The 21,191-nt window shown below is 42.5% G+C and overlaps 1 protein-coding gene across 4 annotated transcripts in view; it reads left to right on the forward strand.

Annotated features, from left to right (window-relative positions):
- The window catches only part of ENTPD5 (ectonucleoside triphosphate diphosphohydrolase 5 (inactive)), a 34,927-nt gene extending 14,005 nt beyond the window's left edge, over positions 1-20,922 (forward strand). For 3 of the 4 annotated variants that reach the window (XM_067533565.1, XM_067533556.1, XM_067533574.1), the window contains 11 exons: positions 1,163-1,306; positions 1,997-2,072; positions 4,241-4,276; positions 5,002-5,090; positions 7,883-7,962; positions 9,607-9,668; positions 10,066-10,167; positions 11,708-11,848; positions 12,362-12,418; positions 15,781-15,896; positions 17,088-20,922. In XM_067533565.1, coding sequence (XP_067389666.1) covers positions 1,163-1,306; positions 1,997-2,072; positions 4,241-4,276; positions 5,002-5,090; positions 7,883-7,962; positions 9,607-9,668; positions 10,066-10,167; positions 11,708-11,848; positions 12,362-12,418; positions 15,781-15,896; positions 17,088-17,174 — 990 coding nt within the window. In that variant the 3' untranslated portion in view covers positions 17,175-20,922. The remainder of the gene's footprint in view (positions 1-1,162; positions 1,307-1,996; positions 2,073-4,240; positions 4,277-5,001; positions 5,091-7,882; positions 7,963-9,606; positions 9,669-10,065; positions 10,168-11,707; positions 11,849-12,361; positions 12,419-15,780; positions 15,897-17,087) is intronic. The other variant, XM_067533581.1, reaches the window with a different exon arrangement.
- The last annotated feature ends 269 nt before the right edge of the window (positions 20,923-21,191 follow it).

Below are 21,191 nucleotides of genomic sequence, written 5' to 3' on the forward strand. Positions count from 1 at the left end.
TCTGCTCAAAATTAATTTTTTAGTCAAGACAAATAAAATAGGCATTAAACACCTCAGCCTTCTTGATGTCATCAGTTATTAATTCTTCTTCCCTGCTAAGTAGTGGATGTACACTTTTGTCTTTCTCTTGTTCCTAATGTATGTATAGATCTCCTTCTTACTGCCTTTTATGTCCCTTGCTAGGTGTAACTCATTTTGTGCCTTAGCCTTTCTGATTTTGTCACTACATGTTTGTGCTATTCTTTTTTGCTCATCCATGGCAATTTGTCCATGTTTCCACTTTTTGTAGGATTCCTTTTTGATTTTCAGGTCATTAAAGAGCTCCTGATGGATCCATATTGGCCTCTTAATATTCTTCCTGTCTCCTTCACATCAGAATAGTTTGCAGTTGTGTCTTCAACCTTGTCTCTCTGAGAAACTGCCAGCTCTCTTGAACTCCTTTTTCCCTTTGTTTTTCTCCTCATAAGATCTTACCTACCAATTCTCTGGTTAAAGTCTACACTTTTAATTCTGATTTCCTTATTCTGCTGCTTTCACTCCTTCCTTTCCTTAGAATCAAGAATTCTATCATTTCATGATCATTTTCACTCAAATAGCCTTCAACCTGCTCTGTTTGTGTACAGATTGTGCAGCACCACAGCATAGCATTTAATACACCCAGGATTACAGAGTAGGCGGTGACACAACCTCTCACTGGTCTGGATTGCACCCCGGAACATGACAATGTCACTGTATTGACATCTACAGAGACTCTGTTCACTCCCTCCCCCTTGCCTATTCAGTCACTAATGGCACCAGAGAAACTAGGTCATTTGTATGGCATGACTTCCAGGTGTGTCAGATATCAGACTTTCTCCCCGAAATGTAAAGCCTAGAATTTCATGAGCAAAGAAGCTAAATTTTCTGTCATAATAAAAGCTCTGTGAACATATCTCTTCTTCCCATGCTTAAGGGTGTATGTGCCCTCCTGATCTCTCTCTTTCTTAAGTGCCTGTCTCCATGGTACTAAGGGCCCTGCTAGCCCTTTGTGTGTGTCACTCTGTTGTAGGATATGTACTTTGCCTAGTATTTTTAAGGTGAAGGAGGGGGCTCTAACGTGATGTTTTTCTGATTGCCCATTGGAGGGAACAGTGTGAAAAAAACAGCTTCTATTTATTTTTAGGGTGCAGAAACTGTGAGAGAATTGTTGGAAATGGCCAAAGAAGCTGTGCCGCCTAGTCATTGGAAGCAGACCCCAGTGGTGCTGAAAGCTACAGCCGGACTGAGGCTGCTGGCAGAGTACAAAGCCCAGGCTCTGCTCTCAGAGGTAACCTCAGAGATCTCTGTGCAATAGCATGGTTTTTCTTACGGTACCTTTCATAGCTCACTTCTCTGTACTCTTTACCATAACTTAGACTATGTACATACTGACGGCGGCGAATTTGCTGCCGTCAAATCGATCTTTCTGGATCAATTGAGCGATCAGTAAAGACCTGCTCAATCGATCCAGAAGTCGACGCAGTAAAACCACCCCCTCAAGCGGCGTAGTGCTGCGTCAAAAGGAACGCATTTCCTGTCGACGCAGCACAGTGAAGACACCACGCACAACAGAAGTTAAGAAGTCGATGGGAGTTACGCAAGCTACTCTGTGTAGCTTGCGTAACTCCCATCGACTGCCGCCAAATTCTCAGGTAAGTGTAGATCTGGCCTTAGTCCCAACTGAAAAACAGCTGTAATTCCATAAGAGTATCTGAGAACTCTCAAACCCTAAAGGCCTCTTGCTGTCGGCCTGAGATCCCCCTTCCTTGATATAGACAGAAAGGGTGGCTGGAGAGGGGGATAGTACACACCCTTCTTTCTGTCCTAGTGCCCTGAGGAGGAGGAGAAAGCTTTGTCTAACACGTACTCATGCCTTACTTCCTACTGATCTGGGGAGGAAGTGGAAGCTTTGTCCAGCACCCCCAGTGGAGAGCAAGTCTCCAGGCTCAGGAAATCTAACCACCTCTCTTTTCCTCAGGTGAGAGAGGTCTTTGAGGAATCACCTTTTCTGGTTCCAAACAACAGTGTTAGCATCATGGATGGATCTTCTGAAGGTGGGTCTTGAGAAGGAGGAAAGGGTTGAAGGCAAAAGGGAAAAAGAAGTGACTATGGAGGAAAGAGGAAGGAGAAATGACCCCCAGGACTGAAGGAAAGAACAAAACATTTCTAGCCCATAGTTTCATGCTATTTAAAAAGAGAGGATCCTTTTGTATTCATGAGGATTTTGACTACTCAGGCAACTGTTGAGCTACAAATGCAGGCAAGCAAAGAGGCTCCTGAATTATGTAGATGACATTCTATGATCCAGAATATAGAGAATCCTACCAGAGGAGAAGCTACTATTTTGGCATTGGATAAACAGAAATAGAGCTAGTCCCTGCACTATAGAGTTTAAAATCAACAGCTGAGTACTTTTCCTCTGGCGCTAGTGTGAGCAAGAGTGATGCAGTAATCCTCTACAGGTTACTTTTGAAAGGCTTATACAATGATAAGCAGTACAATAGAAAGCTGTATGGAAGTGTCTAGGAGGAACTGAACATACTGCTGTTAGGACATATTTTATTAAATATCTTCATGAATGATCTAGAAGATGAGGTAAAAGATTAGTTAATGAAATGTTGCAGATGACACTGATTTTGGAGGCACTGCAGAAATTAGTGAGGATATAGAAATAACACTAATTAACCTGAGAGATTAGAACTTTGGCAAATAATATAATGAGATTCAGCTTGAAAAAATGCAGCTACTAGAGTAGCATAGAAACAATCCAAAACAGAGTGGAAACAAAACCCAGGGAACCAGAAATGGCTGAAATAGACTATAGAGTTACAGTGGGCAGCAAATTATACATGAGTTTGCAACATGATATAGCTGCAAAAAAAGCCATTATAAAATTGGAGTGAGTACACAGAAGTCTCACATCACAGAATAGAGAGATGAAAATCCCTCTTTATGCAGTTCTGATGAGACCCACCTGGAAGATTACAGTACTGAGCACTTCATTACTACTTGAGCTGTGTGAATAACTGATTTTTTGGTTTGGTGGCAATTCCAAAAAGTAAAAATATACATATATATATTTTGCGCCAACCTGAAAATGAAATTTTTCAAAAGTTTCAGTGTATTAAAAAGTTGGGAAAAAAATCATTTTGGGTCAAACAAAATTATTGAAATGTTTTATTTCAATTTTGAACCTTTTTAAATAAAATCGAAGGAAATTTCAAAACTAAATCAATTCAAATTGAGCAATCAAAAGGTTTTGTTTAAAAATATTGAAACATTTTGATTTTTTCAGAATTTTAAAAGATTTTATTTTGACCAAAACAATGCAGCAAATTCCACATGAATTTGAGAAATGTTTCAGTCAACCCAAATCTGCATTTTTTGTGCACAAAAAAAAAGGGGGAGGGGAGAGAAGAGCAGAAAAAATAAGGAAATTGGAGGAACTTATTTATGGGGAAAGGTTGAAAGAGCCAATGAACATAAGTCTAGAAGTATTTGAAGGAAGGACATTAATTATTAGTGTGATGCATAGTGTATAATTAGGGGTAATGAGAATGTGCTGTAGGGAACAGTACTGCGTGGGTAGGGAGAAGGACTAGTAGGGCCTAGTATAGCCCAGCATGGCCTTCATTGGTTTTTATTTTCTAAATTCCCTCCTCAAACCGCATCTCTTTCCGTTGGAATCCCACCACTGATATACGCTCAGGTGCTGCCCAATGCCAAGACCAAGTTCAATGGCTAGAGAAGAAAAGGAGTTGTTCACATTTTAGTGGCTCTCACTAAGCAGACACATGTTTTTCACATTTAACTGTAGATGCACAAAATTAAAATACAAAGAATGTGTCTGCCAATTTTAAGGTTAAGAATTGAAATGCTCAAAAGTCAGCTAACACGGAAGGTAAATTTACGCATGCGACCTTATCTCTGCGCCCGTTTGTGTGTCATTGCCAATGCCATGGCCCAATACTTGGCTCTGCTTTAAATGCACAGATGCCAAAAAGCCCTCTCCCCACTATTCCTCTTTATGATCCTACATGTCATTTTGTTATAAGTGTAAGTTAGATTGTGAGCTATTTGGGGCAGGGATCGTATCTTATTTATTTGTCTGAAAAGCACATATAATGCTATACAAATGATAACTAACTCACTGATTGAATGAGAGACTGTGAGGGGGCAAGAAGTAGAAGCAGTTTCAGTTACTCTTGTTTTCTCCTTGCAGGAGTTTTAGCCTGGATCACTGTGAATTTTCTAACAGGTAATTAATTCTGCTTGATTCACTGTTAGGGCTGAATTGGGTCCCTTCCACAGAGGGGAAGGAGTTTGGAGTTGGCTACCCTGTCTGTGCCCCTCCCTGCCTCTACCTGGTTTACCCTCATTCTCCTCTCAACTGTGGCAGGAGAGAAGGGGAAGAATACAGGAGAAACTAGAAGAAAGAGACTATACCCTGGCTGGGGGGAAATGATAATGGCTGGATCAGTTCTCAGAATTTGCTAGAGCTGGAAGTGTTTACCCTCCCAATCCCCACCTCTCCAAGAGTCAGCTAGGGATTGGGGGATTTATGCCTCTCCTAGAGTCTGCTAGAGATGGAGGAGAGGATTTTACCCACATACAATTTGTTGGATGTATAGGGGTTTCCCCTCTTCACCTCCATGGAAGTGAAGTTGGAATCAGGAGGGAAGGCCCCTCATCTCTGCCCTCAGTATCTGCCTGGTGTCTACCAGCCCCATGGCAATGAGTTGGGAGGAGAGGTCATCTTTTCTGTCCCCATGTTTCTGCCTGACACCACTCCAGCATATTATGGAGACCCGCTTCACATTATGTGATGCCTATCTTCACAAGGCCACAGACCCTTCGGGCCAAATCAGCCCCCATATGCGTCTGTGTTGCATTGATAACAAGACAATTGTAAGGGCTTGTGAGCAGTCTTTGAGTTAAGAGTTTGTGCATTAGTGACTATTCTGAGCATGATATTGTCTGCAGGGCAGCTGTACAGCCAGAACCAGCAGACAGTTGGGACGCTGGACCTGGGAGGAGCCTCAACCCAAATCACATTCCTGCCACGGTTTGAGGTGAGGAGTAGAAACAAGCATGTGCACTAGGGTTGCCAGAATCATGGGGAGTGGTGCCAGGCACCCACATACTTTGAGGGCTCACTTTTTCAGCATGAGCACCTGCATGCCATCCGTGAAGGTCAGTCTGCTTTTGTTCCCTTTAATATTGACAATGAAATTCAAATGACTCATGCTTGTAAACAAAAGAGCCGGTTTAAGAGAAAAGAAAAGCTGATAAACCAAAGAAAAACAGCTTATGCTGTCTAGATCCAGACTGGGAAGGCCTCACTAACAGGTTAGGCTTTGTGTGTTACAAAAGGAAAAGGTTCCCAGGGAGGTTGGAAGGAATTCTGAGTGGTGTTAATCCTGGACTATCAATGCTTCTCTTCCAGCTTGTTAGTGTATCCTCCCTAAAGGTCTGCATCTTTTGCTCAAGGAATGACTGACTGCCCTTTATGTATCCAAGCTGGGCTCTCTGTTTTCTTAACCCTTGGAGTTGGGATAGAAGCAGAGTATGGGTCTAGTTGGACAGAGAGGCTAGAGTAGGGCTAGAAGCCAGAGATATGGGGGTTGGGGATTGAGTTTGTATGAGGATCCAGGTGGGGAGACTAAGACTGGTAAAGTAGGGAGACTGGGACTAACAAACAGTGGGACTGAGGGGAAGATGTTGAGGGGAGACAGCTCTGATGAAGAACCAACCTGCAAAGGGGAGAACTGGGACTGGATAGGGAAAGAGACTGGAACACAAGGAGAGTTGTGCAGAGAGCACTGAGATTGGATGAGGAGTCCTGGGATTGGGAGCCAGTGGAGAAGGGGAACATGGGCAGAGGGAAGGGAGAGGTGAATGGAGGGGTCAGAGTTGAGGGGAGAGACAGCTCTGACGAAGAGCCAGGAGTGAGAAGACTGGGACTGGGATGAGAAGCAGAAGCCTGGGACTGTTTAAGTTAGTATTTCTCAAATTTGGGGTTCCAACCCACAAGGGGGTCACAAGGTTATTGTAGGGGGGTTGTGAGATATAGGGTTGCCATACGTCCGGGTTTTTCCAGACATGACCTCTTTTTTTGGGTCTTCTGATCTCTGTCCGGGCGGATTTTTGAAATATGAACAAATGTCCATGATTTTTCCTTGCTTTTACCCTATTTCCTTGCCTTCAGAGCTGGGCAGCAACACCATGTCATGCCACCCCTACTTCTGCGCTGTTACTGGTGGCAGCGCTGCCTTGAGAGCTGGGTTGTCCGAGAGCAGCAGCTGTTGGCTGGGCGCCTAGCTCTGAAGCAACGGCGCCACAAGCAATAGCACAGAAGTAAGGGTGATATGGTATGGCTACTTATCTCTGTGGAGATCTGTACCAATGCTGCGAAAGCTATGTCCAGTACCGAGGGGTGGGGGGAATAGTCACAGCCTGAAATATTTTCAAAAGGGGCCCCAGTAAAATAAGTTTGAGAACCTCTGGTTTAAGTGATAAGAATGGGATTGGGATGAGGAGCCAGGAGTGGGGAAGAGGGACAACTGGGACAGGGACAGATTGGAGGAGATGGGATCACACTTGGGGAGAACGGGCAGAAGAGTCTGTGCCCACTAGAGCGTACTCTCCTTCAAAGCCTGCAATGGAATTCAAGATTCCAAAGTTTCACCATTTCTGTACTGTCAGCAAATTACTGTGAAACTCATTGGCAAAGTGTGTGTCTTATCCTGCTCTAGTGCTGGGCCACATAGAGGAAGACAACTTACTGTTGCCATCAGTTACTCCATTAGCTGCAGTGGCAGAGGTCTGTGTTGGACCTGCAGGTTCCAACCCTGCTAGTGACTCATGGGAGTGTTAGTATGATGCCACATGATGCAGTTCTGTTTTTTCCCCTCATTTGCTTTTTTAAGAGCAAAGAAATTTCACACACAAAAACCTACATTGAAAGAAGATTATTAATGTTGGAAAGCCAAGTGCCCAAAAGTTGGGAAATGCACAAGCAACCTTAATTCAGACTCCTTATATGTCTGCATTTTTATGATCTAGCCTTTAATTTTATGATCACATATTATTTTTTCAACAGAAACCCTGCTTCATTCAGGTTTTGAGTGCTTGACTTTGCAACCTTGCTAATGTTCTTTAAATTTAGATTTTGTTTGTGTAATATAATTAATGACTCTCCGTTACAGATAACATTCATGTATACCAGTGTTTCTCAATTGGTGTTCCGCGGAACCCCCTGTTAGGGTTCCGCGAGAAAATGACATTGCGCCGCCGAGAGCAGCTGTTCTCTGTGCTGCCGAAAAAGGGAAGATGTCCCGGATTTTTCGGCGGAGGGTATCGAGTATGAGTGTAATTTCCCCACGGAGCCTAAAGGGTTCCGCGGGAAAATTTAATTGAGAAACGCTGACCTAGTTGTTTGTATATAATTTGCTTATTTCAACATTTTTTTTGGCCCCATATGTAAAAATACTGTTAAGAGTTTAGGGGGTTCCGCAATTATTTATCAAGTTCAAAAGGGTTCCGTGGCCAAATTTAATTGAGAAACACTGATGTATACACACCCGACACAGGGCAGAATTAAGGTTGCATGGGCTATGCTAATTTTGAGGGCTGGACAGATGAAGCATTATAGGTGCTACCACAATACAAATAATAACTCATAATTTTGGTAAGGGAGGATGGATAATTCCAGGTAGCCACATTGGATAAGTACAGTTAATTATCTGGATGCCTGTGTGAAAATTAGCAATGATATTACCGCTAGGTTTTGTTTTGTTTTTACTTTCTGGGTTTTTGATTGAGTTATAGGGACTGAAAGATATATTATGTACTTCATTTTTAGGAAACCTTGGAGCAAACCCCTGTGGATTTTGTCACCTCATTTGAAATGTTCAATAGCACTTACAAGCTCTACACCCACAGGTGAGGAGCACGCAGCTGCCACCTCCCCTGGAAAATCAGTCTTTTCACAGCCTGAGACCCAGCCTAGGATATACCGTGTTGTCTCATTGTGAGCTTTTGAGCCCTGATCTTCAAACTAGATTATTATCTGCTTGAAAACCATAACATTAATTGAACCTGGAAGGATCCAGAACCAACATGAATATCAGTGAAAGGGGAAATCACAGTTTGTACCTCAAGCAAGCTTTACGGTAATTACTTTAAGGGAGGAGAAGCTTTGGGATGTGGAAAAGTGGTTAATATAATTTAGCTATCAACACACAACCTGGTCAAAGGACTGGAAATGGGATACAGGACCTCTCATATCCCAAGCCACCAATTCCAGAATGGCTCAGCTTATTAGTCACTGAAAAGCGTGTAAACCTAATTTCCTTTATTCAGTTTCATCCTCTTGTTCTGTTGTTACGAAGGTAAATAGGAGCATCTGACCTACATCTTAGGCTAAACATTTTATGTATTAGTATCATGTCCCCATCTTATTCATCTCCTCTCTAAGTTAAACAGCCCCAGTCTTCTCAATCTCCCTTTACATAGAAGTGTACCCAGGCCTCTTAGCACTTTTGTCATCCACTTTTGTTTCTGCTTTTTCCTTTCTGAGACAGAGTGAACTGAACTGAGCCCATGTCAGGCATACCACTGAACGATATAACAGCATTAGCGTATTTTAAGAATTATTTTCTATCCTATACCTTATGTGTATCCAAGTAGTTTGTTTGCTTTTTTTGCCCACTGCTGCCATTGAGCATTGGTGTTTTTGAGCTGTCAACAGTGATGCCCATTCAGTTTTCCTGAGTGATTTACAGTTAATTTAAAACCCAGTCAAGTGTGATGAGTTAGGGATTTCAGTCCAGTCCCAGTGCACAAAAGGCCATTATCACAGTTAGAAGCTTTGTTAATAGTCTTAGCTGATGTAATGAGTGCTGTGGTATTCTATGGTGTCAAAAGCACCATGAATTGGTCTAGGAATCTGCCTTTCTCTCTGGCATGTAGCAGTTGCCTGGGGTCATCTTTCCTATTGTTTTACATTCCTTTTATCTTTACCCAAAGTATTTCTCCACTTCCGTCGTGGACATCACATTGAATCTTGTGGATATCATAGATAATGTTGCCCAGTTTCTGTTAGATCATCATCTCCATCAGTGTGTATGACTTTTGGGTCATGCTTATTTCCCATTCTCATTGCATTTTGTTTGTAGAGATGTACATATGTTAATGCTCCTATTTATTCAGTTCTTCTTATGCAGCATCTTCTCTCTGTTGCTTTTTATTTTAAATCTCAGAAATTCATGCCAGATTTTTTTAAGTTACCCAAAAGCTTCCTATTCTTCTCTACCCACTTCCTGCCTAGTTTTAGATTTGCACCCCATCTGTGCTCTTTGTAGCACCTTGTTTTTGCCTTAGTCCATTGGCACTTGTAATTCTTCTCCTGGCAGAGGAAAACTCTCTAAGATGTAAAGGGAGAAGTGGGGTAGGAGGCACAGAAAGGGAATCTGGCTTGTGCATACCATAGATTTAGGCTGGCTGTGTGTGAGGCATGTCAGATGAACCAAGGCAAAACTGCAATGTTTTTTTTTTGTTTTTTTTTTGTTTTTTGTTTTTTTGCAGCTATTTGGGTTTTGGACTGAAAGCAGCTAGACTAGCAACACTTGGAGCTCTGGAAATGGAAGGTACAGTCAGATGAAATAGCCATGTTAGATACTTAAAGAGGTGGATGAAGTTAATCTTGAGCCAGCTGTCCCTTTCCCACATTTCTTGTATCTTACCCTTTTTTCCACTTTCCTGGCAGTGGGCTGCCCAGAAACTGAGGATAATATTTATTTCCCACTAATGGGTGACAGGCCGAGCTGCGCTGCAGCTTGCAGGGCCGAGGAGGAACCATATTCCAGAGTTCAGACTATTCCCCAATTCAGAATCAGTTAATGTGGCATCTAACTTTTTGAATTCACCTCCCCATGGGCAAACTATAAGCACCTAGGGTTTTCCTCTCCTTCCTCTAGAGTATTGATTAGTGGGGGGCATTAGGAGGTCTCAGCCCTTCCTGACTTTCCTCTGGCTTCCTTGCAGCAGCGGATGGACAGATGTTCCGAAGTTCTTGTTTACCAAAGCAGCTGGAAGCAGAATGGCACTTTGCGGGAGTGAGATATCAATATGGTGGCAACAGAGAAGGTATAGTAAGGAGGTTTTGCTTCTGGCAGATGGCGATCTAGGTGCCTTTGTTTTGTGCGCTAAGCCTCAGACCCTAGGATGAGGATTTTCTTGGTCAACAAACACCCTTTCTGTGATCCTGTTTCCTGGGAGGATGTCTATCAGTGCTCAGGGATATGGTCATAGAGCCAGGCACAGGTCCCTAGATATGGAAATCCATCGATACAGCACAAGAAAAACATGAAGTGATCAGGCTCAGGGCAGCTGGCCCAATAGGAGCTGCCATTTCTCAGTGCAAAATGCTGTATATCCCTTGTAGGAAGCTTTGGATCTACTTGTCCCACTGAGATAAAATTAGTGATTATTTTGAGAATTCATGGGATGGGTGAGATCCCGGAGGGCTAGAGAAGGGCAAATATAGTAACTATCTTTAAAAAGGGAACAAAAAGGAACTGGGGAATTAGACCTGTCACCCTAACGTCAATACCTGGAAAGATACTGGAAAAAATTATTAAATCAATTTTATAAGCACCTAGAGGATAAGAGGGTGATAAGTAATAGCCAACATGGATTTGTCAAGAACAAATTGTGCTAAATCAACCTAATATTCTTCTTTGACGGGTTGACTGGGCCATTGGATAAAGGGGAAGCAGTAGATGTGATTTATTTTAGTAAAGCTTTTGACACCATCACACATGAGATGATCATAAGAAAACTAAGGAAATGTGGTTTAGATGAAATTAATGTGAAATGGGTGCACGACTAGTTGAAAAACTGTACTGAGAGTAATTATTGATGGATCATCAAACTGAGAGGATGTATCTAGTGTGGTCCCGCTTGGTTCTGTCCTGGGTTCAATACTGTTCAGTATTTTCATGAATGATTTGGATAATAGAGTGGAGAGTATGCTTATAAAATTTGTCGATGAGGATGACACCAAGCTGGGAGGGGTTGCAAGCACTTTGGAGGACAGGATTAGAATTCAAAGGGACCTCAATAAATTGGAGAATTGGTTTGAAATCAACAAGATGAAGTTCAGTAAAGATAAGTGCAAAGTACAAATTTAGGAAGGAAAATCCAAATGCACAACTAGAAATGGGGAATAACTGATTAGGCAGTGGTACTGCAGAAAAAGGACTTGGGGATTGTAGTGGATCACACTGACAGCCCTGCCTGCACTGTGGGAGCCGTGTGTGTTGCACTCTGTAGCATTGTCTCTGAAAGATTCATACGTATTTCTGCAAAAACACATACAATGTAAATAGTACCAGCTGACAAAACTGGGCCTGGATCCTGGCTGAGTCCATGTGTGATTCTGGAGTAGAGGGAGGATAGCTGCTGAGATATTAGGAAAGAGAACTTTCTCTTGGGGAAGGATATCTAAACTCTTCTCCCTTTCACTGTCTCTCCTTCCCTCTCACCCTTTGCTGAGTCTCTCTCCCTCCCTTATTTCTCCTTTGGTCTCTGCTTTCTCTTTTGCTTTTTCATCCTATTGTCACTGGTTCCTCTACCTCCTGATCTGTTTGTGTGGGTTCATCCTTGTGTGTATTTGCCCTGGCAGGAGAAACAGGATTTGAGCCCTGTTATTCAGAAGTGCTGAAGGTCGTACAAGGGAAACTACACCAGCCAGATGAGATTCGCAGGAGCTCCTTCTATGCCTTCTCCTATTATTATGATCGAGCTGTTGACACCGACCTGATAGGTAAATTAGCTTGTGATAGAGAGCTCTTGTGTGATGATGTGCATGTTCATTAACTGGGAGAGAAAAACTGAGACACCCAGGTTACTTGGTGTGAGGAGTTGGAAGAATAAGCTGTGTGGCTTTGATGGAGGATAGGAAGCAGCACACCCAAGGAACAAGCATGGAGCTGAGTCCCTCACACAGTTTGTTCAAGTCTTTCCCAGACCTGAAGAAGAGTTCTGTGTGGCTCGAAAACTTGTCTTTCTCTCCAACAAGTTGGTCCAGTAAAAGTTATTACCTCACCCATCTTGTGTCTCTAATATCCTGGGATTGACATACCTACAGCTACATTACATACAGCATTCAATAGATGAGACATTCACTTACTTGTGTTCTGGCCTCTGCAACTGTGTATTCTATGCCACAGAATCTACCGTTTGCCTCAGAGTTATGTTCCAGAATCTAAGCTTACATTTAAAAAAAAAAATGGTTTCTCAGACCTCTGATGGTGCTTTCTCATCTCTTACTTTTCAGAGTATGAAAAGGGAGGAGTTCTAGAAGTGAAAGATTTTGAAAGAAAAGCTAAAGAAGGTAAATATTGTGAAATGTGAGAGGTATGGGAAAGGGACAATGGAAATATGAGTAATATTTATACACAGTACATAACATGGGTTTGATTTACAAAATAAATACAAATCAGCTATTCCCAATTGCCCCTTCCACCAATCCCTCGCTGCCCTATCATCTGTCCATTATTAGTGAACTCATTTCTTGTAATAGTTGCAGTAGAAACAGGTCTTGAAGAGGAATTTGAAGATGGAGAGTGTATTGGCCTTACAGTTCAGGGAGTGTTTCATTCATAAGGATCATTGTTGCAGGAAGTGGCTCTACTATACTAAAATCAAGAAGGACTTCTGGACTTTGTCTGAGCTTAGCAGAACAATGACTCTTGTTAGTCCAGCATCCCATTACTTTTAACTCCTTGTTATATTGCCAGCAACCTTGACTCTCTTTGAATTCTGTTAGAATTCTGGCAGCCCCTTTAGTTTTTCACCCTCCCATGAGTGGATCATCTAGTTTTCCCATTTTATTCTGAAAAGATAGTTGAAGGGCCTAATTCATGTGTTTCCATCCATTCATGAATCACCACCATCTTGAGACTTGAACTTGTTTACAAAGCTAATGGCAGTGCCATCTGAGTTGTCACGTTGTTCATTGTTCTATCCATCACTGAATATGGTGTCCCTGGATAGCCACATTAGCCCAAAGAGTGACATCCAAGACCTGCTGTCTGATCGCCCTCATGTATGTTGTTCCATAAGAATAGGTGTTTCTATGTCCCCATGCAGAATTTTTGGCTAAGGTGGTCTATGATTACCACTTTAATCCATCTATTAATTTATCCATAATCACATTTGTCACCAAGAGGTTAACTTATATGGTATGGAGTAAAATTTTCAAAAACATCCAAATGAATTAGGAGGCAAAGTCCTTATGACTTTCAATTATATTTAAGCTCCTGAGTGACTTAAATGCTTTTGAAAATGGGACTTAGACTCCTAAGTGACTTGAGAAATTTTGAAAATGTAACCCTAGATGTTCAGAGAGCTTTTAGCTCTTGAGATGCAAGTAAGGACCTGATCCAGCACTCACTGAAGTCAACTAAATGACTTCCATTTGGAATTGGATCAAGCAATAATTTCATACATAAAATTCCTAGACTGTTTGTATCCTCTAGGGATCAATCCAAGGGTCAAACTGTCTCCCCTCAGGTTTATCTAAATAGATTAGAATGTGTATGCAAACCTGTTCTGTCCTTGAGGATGTGACTGCATCAGAGGATTTTAGACCATATTAATCTAGGTCTAATATTTCAATTGCATGTCTCTGAAATTTGCCATCATGGAGATATGTAAAGCTGAGTCTTGGAGTTCTGGTCATAGCTTTATGCAGCATTATTCTGTTTATTTGGTTTTTAGAACTGATGCTCCATAAGAACAATCCTAGAGTCTTCATTTAATTAAATACTCCTCTTGCTCACCTCTGCAGTGGGCTGTGACTGCTTCTTAGTTCCACAGCAGTGATGGACCACACAGTCAATTTATGCTGGAGAACAGATACTTACCTGGAACAGTAGTTCTATGAGATGATGGCCTGTATGGGATTCACACGCCCCAGTAGTCTTAGTCTTTATCAGAGAATCTTGATTTAGCAGAAGGAATGAAGTGGTGGTAGGGGCCTCATATGGTCCCTTTTATATCTTGGGGCTTGTACATATGGTGTTGAGGAGGATATGGCCCCAACAGGCTCTGCTGATTAGAAGGTTCCAAACTTACATGCAGCCCCAGAGCATACATCCACACAGGAACTCATCTTGAAGAACTACAGCTGTGTGGTAAGTAACCTTTCTGTCCACCTTGTGACTTTGTAACATATTCAAATCCACAATATGGAAGGAGGGATGGCAAGTCTTCCATTCTGAATGTGTGTTTCTGAATTGTACCCATGCATACGGGTGCAAAACCTTCATAACTGGTATCAAAAACAACCTGAGCATTTATTTTGGATGTTTTTTTAAAAAGCAAAGTCATGAGCTGTGACCTTGTGACCAAGTTTCAGTGCAAAGAGGATTTTTATTAATTTTATGGTGATTTGTAGAAATGAGACCTGTAGAAAGAGGCCATTGTAAGGAAATGAAACAGAGATGTGATGAACTTACCGCATGTAAGATAAGGGCCTATCCAGTATATTTAATGGATCATATATGGGCTAGCAATATAATTGCTGGCCAAGTTTAATGTGGTCAATAAGATCTTTGAATAACCCTTTTTGGGAAGGAGTGCAAACAAAGCCTTCTTGCCTTATTAAATATTATTCAGTTTTTGGAATGTCCCTGATTTGGGTACAGGACAAAGAAGAGGTCACTGTGACCTGCCAAAGACAGAGTAAACAAGGAAAGTCCCTGTCAAATAGTAATATTAATACGTTTGTTACTGTTAATGAGATAAATGTTATATAGTCTAGTGTGCAATGCAGAATTTCATATTTGGTCAAATATTAATTATTATTATAACTAATCAGAGGTTGGGATATTCATAAAAGTAGGGAGTCATCTTGGGTATAAAAAGAGTGTACTGAAACTTAAGCCTTTGCCTTCACTTGTGTACATGCAGCCATCTCATTGGCCTGTTACACGCCAGCTGACCTCTGGGGTATGGCTTTCTGTATCTATGCTGAAATAAATCTGTTCCTAGGATTTGAACTTGGAGTTAGCAAGGTTTTTTGTCTGCTACAGCAAGCAGTGATTTTCTGCTTTGCTAGGTTCGTAAATAACCTGTGGGCCTGTCTGGTGGTCTGAAATATCCTTACAGCTAAGAGAAGTGAATGCACCCTATTACAGGTGCAACGTAACTGTCTCCAATTATTGGACCTGTGAGAAATTAACCAAAAGGAAAGGGGGAAGGCACAATCTCAAGACTTTGATGTGGGCTAGCACTTAGTAACAACCTAAAATCACAAGGGGAAAAAGAAAGGACCTGTCAAGGGAGATAGTGGAATCTAAGTCGTGGGAATTCCAGCTGAGGTGACTAGACAAGGAATGATTCGGGGTGCTGTGTCCATTGATGAAAGAGTAGGTAACCTAAGAGCTCACTTCTAGCTTTAACATCCATCAAAAGCTGACTCAGCCTTCGAGAGCTGTGTGAATGATGTTGCTGTGTTAAGAAGTGTTCATAGTGGTGTCCAAAGAAATCAGGAGAAGTACCTTAAACATAAAATACTAATGTGATAGTCCCTGGTTTTAAAGAACAGCTGTGCAGACTCATGTTCCCTGTATGTGGAAGTGAAGGGCTTGGGCTCAGCACTTGTGCCATGGATTCTGTTCGTGTGCAGTTGAGTCAAATGTTCTACTAATGAATACCCTTCTGAGCCCCCTTTCTCTCTCTCCCCTCTAGTGTGTGATAACTTGGACAGGTACACCTCAGCCAGCCCTTTTCTATGTATGGATCTCAGTTACATCACTGCCTTACTAAAAGAAGGCTTTGGATTTGGGGATAACGCACTCTTACAGGTGAGAGAAGAATTGCAAGAACCTACCCCTGGTTTCACTGTATCTTGAGTGAAGATGATGCACTAGTTCTCTGCTCATAGTGTCTCACCTCTTCATTCTACATACACAGTGGTGGAATGAGACAGGAGCTGCATTTCATAAATTCACCGCTTTGGCAGGGGATGGAGTATAGCCACTGGCCTGTTGATTATGGTGATCTAGAATTAAGTAATAGAGACCTCCACAAGTTTGTCATTTCCTGGTGATCTTCTCGACTCAAACTTTAACCCAAAATTTAGATTTTGTGTAAATTAATAATAATAACTAATACAATAAGTTTTCAAAACCTAAAACTAATTAGAATAAATGTCCTGATTTTAAAAAATGTATTTAGTGTAAACAGTTATGAACAAACTTTCCCCAGCCATGTGTGCAACCCCAACAGGGAAGCATTGAGCTGCCTTCCTTGATTTTCACTATGAAAGATGAAAGAACTCAATAGCATCAGTGGTGAAGATAAAATTAGATTGAGAAATTCTCCCACTTTGAATTAGCTTGGGTGCTGCTAGTTATAGGGAAGGAAATGTATTTGACATGCTTGGGAGATTTTACTCAGGTGCCTGGGGAGGATTTCCTATAGTGGAGGGCAGGGTGAGACTATTCACTTTGCTTCCTCACTGCATTCACTCTTTTCCCCCACATGACTAGTTTATTAAATTCTTGTCCCCAGTATGATTGTCAGGCCAGGAACCAGTAGGGCCTAGCAAGGAGGAGGCAGGAGGGTGAGGAGTGATATTAGGAAGTGCAGAGGGAGACAAAGTTAAAGAACTGAAAAGGATGCTGGTCCTGATTGTAGAGTGGGATACAGATGAGTACAACAGCCAATAGAAAGCAGGAATCTGGGCTGATCAAATAGTCCCCCCTCCCCATGCAATGTTGTTGCAACTGGACTCAAAGGAGAGAGACCATTGTTAGTATTTTTTCTTTTAAAAACCATCTGATTCCATAACAGATGTTCTTGGACATTAGCAATTCAGGTTGCTGCTTCCAGGCAATACATTGTGTTTTCATTTACAGAGCAGCGAGTGAAGCTCTCTGAGGCTGTTGCCATTCTGTGCACCTACCCATCAGCTTGCTGTTGGTCTATGGTGGCAGCTGTATCGGTCTGGGAGAAATGCTGCAACTGATAGATTTCTTTTTGTATCTTTATAGTTAACAAAGAAAGTGAACAACATAGAGACAAGCTGGGCCTTGGGTGCCACCTTTCACCTGCTGCAATCTCTGGGGCTCTCTCACTGAGCCAGCACCCCCTACAGAACATTGGCCTTTCCAGAAGGAAGAGAGGACAAGTTCAAATCTCCAACTACATAGCTCAGGTGGAGTCAGTCCGACAGTAACACATGCACCAAAGCTGTGGAATCAATTTCCCCAAGACAAGGCAGTTAGTAGCTGCAATAAACTGGGCCCTCCTGTACTGAAAACTGCCACACTATGGTTTCTAAATTAAGTTATTGTCGTAATTGATACAGAATCTGCCTCCTAAAAGCCGAAGAACCTAAACTCCAGCTGAGCAGCCTTGAAGCTGATGTGCTTATAAGCAGCCTCGACACAGCTTCAGTGAATGGATTCATAGATGCCCACTATTACCAGCAGTTCAGTGTGCTTGTCATGCCCTAGCAGCCTGCAGACCTTTGGTCACTGGTGCTTGATATTTTTTACAGGTAGAACTGAAGTTTGGCCCAGATAATTTAAAAAAAAAAAAGATATGTATTCAAAGCAGAGTGAATTTCCCTAGCTGTTGTAAACCTCAGCTTTCAATGTATTGAGCCCTTAGGAGCTGGTTAATCCTGAGGGCTTTTAATGTTTCAGGATTAGCCAGTTCCAAGGTGAGGGGTGTGTGTGTGTGTGTGAGACTGCAAGTGCTTTGTGAGCAGGACTGAGGGAAAGTTTTAGCAGAAGCAAGAAGGGGCTATATTAGCTCCTGGGTCTGGAAGCCTGGGCCTCTCCCTTCGTACTGTCTCATGTAAAGCAGCCTTGAGTTAGGTAGAACCAGCATGGAACCAAAAATCAGTTCTCTGTTCAGAGAACTGATGATTAAGGAGCTATGGTGAGACAAGAACAGATGGTTCTTCACTTACTTGAGGTGCAAGGCAGCAAGAGAGGAAAATGGGAGAAGAAGTAACTTGGTGCCTGTTCTTCATTCCCCCCAGATTTGTGTTTTAATTCTTAGAACTCTGATTAATGTTGCTGGTTGGGCCCCTAACACACAAGCCTAAGATACAGCTAGGCCACACTCTTAGTACAAGACTCCTGGCAAGTCAAGGTCCTGGGCTACAGGAATATGGCTTTAATACCTTATACAGTTGATCTGTAGAAACAGGACGCTCAAGGAAGGGGCTGTAGCTCCTCAACATTCCTACCCCAGGAGCTCTGGCATCACTGTACTAAGTTGTCCAATAGTGTGTTTCAAAAGTTGAAATGTGAGTCTCTTACCCTGAATGGTTATGTGGAAGCAAAAGGTGCTCTCCTCAGATGGCCCAGAGAGCTGGTTCTGTGGGAACCAAACTGTAGTGGGATCTTAGTTGTCTGGTTCCATCAGCTGCAGTGTTCCAGTCATCTGTGGAGTGCTCCCAACCTATCAGCCCAACTTTTGACATCCCTCCTGATTGGTAGTAGCAGCAGCCTGGCCCTCTGGAATACAGAGCAGGAGGTCCCCCCACTTGATCAGTGGTTCCTATGCAATGAATATGGCTAACTACTATTCAGTGTGGAATTGAAAATGAGGTGAATGTGTTACACCCCTCCTGGCAATGCAGAGCTAGCATTGCCCATTTGAGCTACGGGAAAAACTCTAACCTGGAGATCACTTACATGAGTATATTCCATTTTTCTCATTTCCTTTGGCCCCTCTCCTCAAGAAGTCAGCACCTCCCAAGCCCCCCTTTTCTATTAACTGGATTTGCCCTTCCTTGTCTCTACCCTGAAGAGGCCACTGGGAGTTTACAGCGAAGGGGCAAGCAATGAGCATTCTCCTCATCCTATTCTCACAAACTCTTCATCCTCACCCATTACACCCCAACAGGTCAGGCTGAACCCCCACCCTTGCTTAGATATAAAACAAAGTTTAGACCATTTCCTGAGGGTTAATAATGCAAGCTTATCTGGGAAGATGAACTGAAATTGCCTCATCTCTATCTCAGGCTTCATGTGGCTACGGAATGAAGTCCTTTCCACATGTGCAAATGGCTTGGATACTTGACCCTAGAACAAGTGCTGTTAGCCAGAGGATTCTAAATGAGGAGCTAGACCTGCCTGTACCTGTCTCTGTTCTCTGACTCTTTGCTTCAATTCAAGCTGCTTCCACGGCTGCTAAATGAGTCATCCCTCCCTGCAGAGACTCAGTGCCAGCTTGCTTCTTCAGCACAGTCTGTCTGGGGTCAATGGCAGTATTTTCCCTCTCATGCTAACTTGCCTGCCCCGTCTCTTCCACCTGAGGGTGAGGCAAAGCTCCTATAAGGGCTTGAGAAATCCCCCTGCAACTTGCCAGTAAAACAGGCCAGCCCTATAATGTAAAATACCTCAAAACTGGCCTGTGTTATACAGGGAATGGAAGAAGCCTTCACCACCCCATCTCCATGCTGAAATGACTCTTCTGTTGTATATTATTTGCCAGAGGTCATGGCAGTGCTGTTTCCACACACATTGCTAGGGGAGTGTATTCATCTACTACCTGTAAATCTTGCCTTCAGCAAGCTCTTTTTTTGTCTTTCATTTTTGCTGATTATAAGGTGGGATGAAATGACCAATAGTGAGGCTGGATGACATCTGAGAACTAGCTAATTTAGCCATCCAAAAGCCTTTCATTAGTCTGAGATCTTGCTGTAACATAGATGCTGCTGTTACTTCTAGACCTGACCTTGAGGCCAGGAATGAGGCCAGTTGCATAAAAGCTGGAAGGCCAGGGGAGGGTGAGACAAATAAGGAAAAAGGCAACAGAAGATCTACCATCTGCATATGTTCCAGCCCTTCAGTTACTTTAGGTAAGACTGATTGTGTTTGGGGGGCTGTGGGGTAGACTAAAAAATAGCACATGTACAGTTCAGAATAAGTTTTCTTTCTGTGTTCTTAGTATCAAACTCAGGCACTACAGACTCTGGTGGGAACATTTGCTTTCTCTGTACCAAAGTTGCATTAACTCTGGAATGTTAATTGAAGCATCACTGCTGCTGTTAATCCAGGGCTCAATAGTGCAGTCCTTGCCCAAACAAAAAAGTCAACTTCACTAGGAGTTGTATGCACAAGGACTGCACGATGGAATCCTAAATTTTCATCTGAATTATCCCAGAGCTGAGTTGGGGACTTAATCTGCTTCTTCAAGTCCCCTTACCTACTCTAGTGCAATGATTATTTATTCATGGAATGCACAAAGTAGCCTTGTAAGAGGAGGGTCCTGGCCTGCATCATTGCTGAAGAGGAGTTAGTGCCTGGATAAAAGACACTGATTTTAACAGAAGTGACTGTAAAGCTTAGGGCTATGTCTATACTATGAGCTAGGGGTGTGATTCCCCTGCTCATGTTCTCATTGAGCTAGCAAGAGTATAAATAGTGTCACCATGATAGCAGCCATGGAGCCATTGCTGCGACTGACAGTACAAACCCATCTGAAACCAGTGGGTATGTTCTTGGCATGGCTCAACTGGGCCTTTGTTGCTGCAATCTATGGTATCACTGCTACACTGAGCCATTTACATTGCTCAATGACAGCTAGCATGTGTACATGAGCAGGGGAGTCGCACTCCTCACAGTGCAGACATAGCCTGAGAGTTTGCTTTCAGTCAGTTTCACACTCAAGTTTCCTTTGTAATGTTAATTCCTGATACTAGTTAATTGTACGTGATAGCACTGCTATAAAATATAAAATCAGTGTTCATATTACTTCATGCTGTAATACAATTAAATGTCTAATGCAAGAGCCTGGTGTTTGGAACATTAAGACAAGACCACTCAAATGTCTATTTTAGTAATTAAAAAGCTATTTTTAACAGAATGTTCCTGGATGCAAGCCTTGATGATGAAATTTCCCCCTTCTTAGGTCTCATTGTTACTCCTCACTACCAAAGAAATGGGATGGGACACATGACCCTAAAGACTAGCCAGTGTCCTGAGAAGGGACATCCATTAGACACCCCTCCAACCTCCCCCGAGGATGTTGGTGGGGGAAGAGGAGCCAGGCTAGGGCTTACAGAGCCAGTCCCAACTTGACTTGGCTTCCCTGCTGCAAACTACCACTCACCTCTGGATCCTGATCTTGCTCCA

This window comes from Emydura macquarii, unplaced genomic scaffold, assembly GCF_026122565.2.
Source record: "Emydura macquarii macquarii isolate MOO-44397 ecotype Brisbane River unplaced genomic scaffold, CSIRO-AGI_Emac_v2 contig_374, whole genome shotgun sequence".
Classification (NCBI taxonomy): domain Eukaryota; kingdom Metazoa; phylum Chordata; order Testudines; family Chelidae; genus Emydura; species Emydura macquarii.